The sequence below is a fragment of the Triturus cristatus genome, chromosome 3_2 (genome assembly GCF_964204655.1).
Source record: "Triturus cristatus chromosome 3_2, aTriCri1.1, whole genome shotgun sequence".
Classification (NCBI taxonomy): Eukaryota; Metazoa; Chordata; class Amphibia; order Caudata; family Salamandridae; genus Triturus; species Triturus cristatus.
Window position 1 is genome coordinate 731,894,991 of NC_140584.1, and position 6,000 is coordinate 731,900,990.

A 6,000-nucleotide genomic window follows, 5' to 3' on the forward strand; every position below is an offset into this window, starting at 1 on the left:
TTTACCCGTTAACAAGTCTAGTGATAGTCTCTTCTCCGTGTCCGCAATTTCCTTTTCCAAAACAGTAGTCACACGTTTAAAAAAATGATCGATAGTACCTGTCACCACACCTTTAGAGGTATTTACCACTAGGGTTCGCGGTTTCCCAGGGCATGTAGACATTTTCAGAGACCGTAGTAGAAATATTAGGGGGGTAGCCCGGCCCGTCCTCAATCGTCCTCGGACGGCCTCAGACGGCCCGCCCTTTGCCCGGGCTTAGCCCCGGTCTGCGCCCCGCTCGCGTCCCGCGTACGCGGGAATGGGTGTCAGATATATCACCTGAGGGGGAGGGGCCGGGAAGAGGCACCAGGTGCGCTGTGGATTTGCGTTGCAGGGCAGCCTGGGCCTCGCAGTCCCGGGACGGATATGTAGTTCCAGAGTGTGTTGCGCTAGGGAAGCGCTTCTTCCAGTCCTTTTAAAAAGCTCCAATAAAACTGCAATTTAAAAAGGGGATTTCAGTCACTCCTCCGCGGTGTCCTCAGCATTTGCCAGCATCCACAGTTCCCGACTACGAACGGCGCCCGCGAAGCGGGGGCCGTGAGTAGTTTTGAAGAGCCAGGTAACGAGGGGAGGGGCCGGGAAGAGGCACCAGGTGCGCTGTGGATTTGCGTTGCAGGGCAGCCTGGGCCTCGCAGTCCCGGGACGGATATGTAGTTCCAGAGTGTGTTGCGCTAGGGAAGCGCTTCTTCCAGTCCTTTTAAAAAGCTCCAATAAAACTGCAATTTAAAAAGGGGATTTCAGTCACTCCTCCGCGGTGTCCTCAGCATTTGCCAGCATCCACAGTTCCCGACTACGAACGGCGCCCGCGAAGCGGGGGCCGTGAGTCGTTTTGAAGAGCCAGGTAACGAGGGGAGGGGCCGGGAAGAGGCACCAGGTGCGCTGTGGATTTGCGTTGCAGGGCAGCCTGGGCCTCGCAGTCCCGGGACGGATATGTAGTTCCAGAGTGTGTTGCGCTAGGGAAGCGCTTCTTCCAGTCCTTTTAAAAAGCTCCAATAAAACTGCAATTTAAAAAGGGGATTTCAGTCACTCCTCCGCGGTGTCCTCAGCATTTGCCAGCATCCACAGTTCCCGACTACGAACGGCGCCCGCGAAGCGGGGGCCGTGAGTCGTTTTGAAGAGCCAGGTAACGAGGGGAGGGGCCGGGAAGAGGCACCAGGTGCGCTGTGGATTTGCGTTGCAGGGCAGCCTGGGCCTCGCAGTCCCGGGACGGATATGTAGTTCCAGAGTGTGTTGCGCTAGGGAAGCGCTTCTTCCAGTCCTTTTAAAAAGCTCCAATAAAACTGCAATTTAAAAAGGGGATTTCAGTCACTCCTCCGCGGTGTCCTCAGCATTTGCCAGCATCCACAGTTCCCGACTACGAACGGCGCCCGCGAAGCGGGGGCCGTGAGTCGTTTTGAAGAGCCAGGTAACGAGGGGAGGGGCCGGGAAGAGGCACCAGGTGCGCTGTGGATTTGCGTTGCAGGGCAGCCTGGGCCTCGCAGTCCCGGGACGGATATGTAGTTCCAGAGTGTGTTGCGCTAGGGAAGCGCTTCTTCCAGTCCTTTTAAAAAGCTCCAATAAAACTGCAATTTAAAAAGGGGATTTCAGTCACTCCTCCGCGGTGTCCTCAGCATTTGCCAGCATCCACAGTTCCCGACTACGAACGGCGCCCGCGAAGCGGGGGCCGTGAGTCGTTTTGAAGAGCCAGGTAACGAGGGGAGGGGCCGGGAAGAGGCACCAGGTGCGCTGTGGATTTGCGTTGCAGGGCAGCCTGGGCCTCGCAGTCCCGGGACGGATATGTAGTTCCAGAGTGTGTTGCGCTAGGGAAGCGCTTCTTCCAGTCCTTTTAAAAAGCTCCAATAAAACTGCAATTTAAAAAGGGGATTTCAGTCACTCCTCCGCGGTGTCCTCAGCATTTGCCAGCATCCACAGTTCCCGACTACGAACGGCGCCCCACCTATGTCAGTAGGGAAGTGCTACTGATGGTGGCCTTGGGACTCAAGACAGACATTTTCCCTTTCCAGCTTTGCCATTCACAACAGGACAGGAAACATTCCAACATCCCCATGTACTGAAGAACTGCCAGGTTTGTAAGACTTTACTTTGTAAAGAACACTGCCACTTTGGGGTTCAGTCTTCCAAACTTTTTTTTGTTTAAAGTGATGTCACCAAGTCCGCATTGCCAGGGGTGAGCTACCATGAATTTTTCATTGAAGTATAGCGCCAGCCTTGGACGTGGAGCTGTGTTTACACAACATGTCCCATCAGCCAGTGGGCAGGAATAAAGGTGTCAGGCTGCCACAGCTAGGCCAGCAAAATTGGTGCCTCCGCCACCTTAGCCACTTGGTGGCCTACCTTCCAAACCATGAATTAGACCAGTAATCTTAAACTACAAAATGATGATTTCTGAGTGTTGACCAGATGAAGGAGCCTACTTCTTGGCCTACATAGTTCAATATTCATATGTGTGGCACTGGGAGTACAAGAAATTCTTATCACACCAGTGGTAATCTGAACAGAGAAGCACTTTCGAAAGAAAATTGATATTCTGATATCATTTACAAGTAAAGCAACCATTTTTGATACCAGTTTAAGTCTGGAAAGAGCACAACAAAAAATGTAACTAATCATAAAGTGAATTGACATAAGCGAAATGTTGAGCTTTGTTAGAGTATGAAACTTGGTGGCATTTTTGGCAACACGTGCCTACCTCAGGAACTCCAATATGTCTGTCTGTCTTATGGCGATTTAGTTCTTACCATCGTCATAAATGCAGCTGTGGATTCAGCTTTACATTACACCCCCCATCCATATATTCCTATAAACACATACCCTCTGATTAGACGGATAATGTCCCCAGGCTGGATCAGGGTGCCAATCTCATCCCACACGGAAATGGTAACACTGCCCGTCTTATCAGCAACCTTGCAAGATCTAACTTCATGGCCATCTTTGGTTTTGGTAACCATGCCTGGAAAATGATTAAAAGGAAAAACAAATGGGTGCAAATACATAAATACATTAACTTTTATAGAATGACCGCTGCCAGGTGAGTAATTCAAAATCAGTATTTAGGTCAGGTTATTCTAGGGTTACCAAAAGGCTTCAGGAGGACACACTACTTTCCTCTCTGGACGTTGCTTTTACAAGTCATTGTTTGAGTGTGAGGGTCCAATCTGTCCATTTAAACAGGACCAACAGAACCCTTCACAAAAAAATAGGTTCTTGCTTAGTGAAAGCCCAGGGCCTGTCCAAGTAGTATCCAGGTCACATCGGTCCTCTATAATGTTACTTACCAGCTGCCTCATGCCACCAAAAACACCGTGTACCAGTGCGCTGCTTTGTTTTTTTTAAATCCTTGTTTTCAGAAGTTTTAGTCTTCAGAAGTTTTAGTCAAATTGATTGTTGATGTGCATCTGGACAGCTCCCAGAATGCTATCCGTTAACAGAAAGCACAGACCTGGTAAACCGTGTCAAATAGCATTTTGTCGTCTGATAACTTGCCTATCTGAAATCATGAGCATTTCTGAGAAGTGACTTCATTGTAAAAAAAAAAAAAAAAAAAAAAAAAAAATCAGAGTATTAATTGGCCACTCATATCGGACACCCAAAGATTGAGGCCGATTAACATTCCAAAGGGGGTGAAAATGCTCAGATTTAGGGTTATTCTATGTGGTCGGTGAATTTTTGGTTTTATCTTTGGCAGTGAAACTCGAACTTTGTTGCGAGCCAGGTCCGGGATCAGTGAGTTACAGTTAAGGAAGAGGACAGAGCTATCTTGCAAGAGTGTGTATGGTCACTGGTGTCAGTAACAGGACTAGGGAGGCTTCCAGATGAAACATCTGCCTAATTCAATCAAACCCGGTACTATCAGTATGCTCGTAAAGCTCAAGGGCTTAGAGGACAGTGGGATTCTCTGAACCCTGTGACCCACCGGTCACAAAGATGTCAGCAGTAAGTGCTTTAACCCACTGTTTTGTTTAAATGGCCTCGGTGCTAAGATTCTTGAAACTCGAGGAAAACACAAATACATACACATATATTGATAAACATACCCACTCGTGCTACGTGAATGGGCATGGCGTTTTAAAATGGAACACAGGAGTGACGCCAGTCCCCGTGCCCTTCGTCCAGTGAAGTCATGAGGACTATAATTTAGGACTATTGTCTTGGCTCAGCCAGACGCTCGAGTGCCGGCAGTCGTCCAGCACCCCTATCTGCAAGGAGTGGAAATGCATTACTAAGAAGACCGTATAAAACTTGCGCTATGAGCTACGGGGGAGGGAGCAGCAGATTACACACAGGAAGTGCATGCTCGAAACGAAACCTTCGGCATCACAGCGTGGGTATGATCATTTTAAGAATGAGCGTGACGCCGCACCCGGGAAGAGAGCAGGAGGGGAAAGTGAAAGGAACGGGAAGGTGAACAGTGAACACGTGTGAAGGACAGCGTGGTGTATTGCAGCATACGGGGCGACTCACCAGCATCCATGAACACTGTGGCAGTGCGAGACTACCACAGGAAACCCACTGCCTACCGGGGAGCATTCTGCAACCAGAATCTACGCTGCCAGCCTCAGCCAGTATACAGAAAGTAGTCATTGCCAGGCCATACTTTAACCTTGACAGCACACACCTATCATCTTCCGTCAGGAATCAGATAAGCCTTCTTACAATATTCTTCAGTAGTCATTATCCAAAAACGAAACCAGTTGAGTTCAGTGTCTGCCCACGGAATCACACACATCCTGGGGCAGGGCAACCCAGATAAAGACAACTTCCCACCGAATACATCCTTGGCAGGGTGTGTGTAGCACATCACACCACAGCCTTCCACAACACGTTGCAAGAAAAGATCCTGAGCGGTTATAGTGAATATCACAAAACAGTCGAAGTTGCAGCAAGAAGCACATGAACCAGAACGAAAAAAATGGCAGGGAAGCCACTGTGGGAAGCCTCAACTACAAAAAAAAAAAAAAAAAAATCATGTCACGATGTTGCTACATTTAACAGCGCTGCCAGGTTCAGACAAAATTGAGAAACAAGGAAAACAAATACGGCTACACGCAAAGTCTGAAAATGAATACCTCTCCCAAGCGGACAAGTCAAAGAGCCCACACTCACCTATCTCCAGCACTATGAACAGAACATTGAGGTTCTTCAGGCCGGGCTTTATGTCTTTGATTAAGACCTGCCCCTCGGTGAGCCCATTCATTACGATGACGGAAAGCCGCCGGGCATCCCCGGATGCTGCCAGGGTACACGAAGCCCGATCACAGGAGGAAGAGACACCACTCGGTTTCTCTGGCGATTGTCTGCCGACTGCCTAGGGTGGATGGCCAACAAGAGGTTGGAGCGGTCAGCTCAGTGGTCCTTGTTGGCTAGGGGTGTGATGGGCAGCCGTCAGTTGCTACAGGTCAGTCTTGGATAGATGTGGACAACAGTAGCGCTTAGTTGCCGGTATCGAGGGAATGTTGAAGATGAAACCACTTAAAGTGCGCTAGAAAGAGAAGGACAGAAGTTTAACATAAGTTATGCTGTGCTAGCCGGCGAAGCACCTCACGGTAGTTTTGGAACTTAAGAAGAGATAGCCTATTGGACACCTTCTCGTAGAGCTCCCTTCCGTAAGGACTGTGTGCGGAGAAGTACTTGTAACGTACGTTTGAGCACTGCGTGCTTCTGACAGACTATTACTCCAACACGACATCAAACGACTCATGAACAAAGCCCGAAAACTACCTATACTGAATGCTCCATGCGCTGGAACCTTGGCTTATAAGAACGTAGACGCGACCATTTTACAGCTCACGGTAAAAGTTCAACCAGGAGGAAATGAAACACCTCATGAAAGAAACTATGATTTGATTTTCGTTTCACGTTGATGGCTTGCACGAGTACTGGGGTCCTGGGTACCTAAAAAGGAGTCAATGAAATAATCATCCCTTTATTGGGAAGTTATTGGAAAATGGAACAGTCCGACCA

General features: G+C 48.9%; 1 protein-coding gene across 2 annotated transcripts in view; it reads right to left on the reverse strand.

Annotated features, from left to right (window-relative positions):
* The window catches only part of LOC146858016 (SOSS complex subunit B2-like), a 46,348-nt gene extending 40,580 nt beyond the window's left edge, over positions 1 to 5,768 (reverse strand). The window contains exons 1-3 of one of the 2 annotated variants that reach the window (XM_085648779.1): positions 5,622 to 5,768; positions 5,143 to 5,518; positions 2,851 to 2,989 (exon numbers count right to left, since the gene is read on the reverse strand). In XM_085648779.1, coding sequence (XP_085504905.1) covers positions 2,851 to 2,989; positions 5,143 to 5,233 — 230 coding nt within the window. In that variant the 5' untranslated portion in view covers positions 5,234 to 5,518; positions 5,622 to 5,768. The remainder of the gene's footprint in view (positions 1 to 2,850; positions 2,990 to 5,142; positions 5,519 to 5,621) is intronic. The other variant, XM_085648780.1, reaches the window with a different exon arrangement.
* Between the last annotated feature and the right edge of the window lie 232 nt (positions 5,769 to 6,000).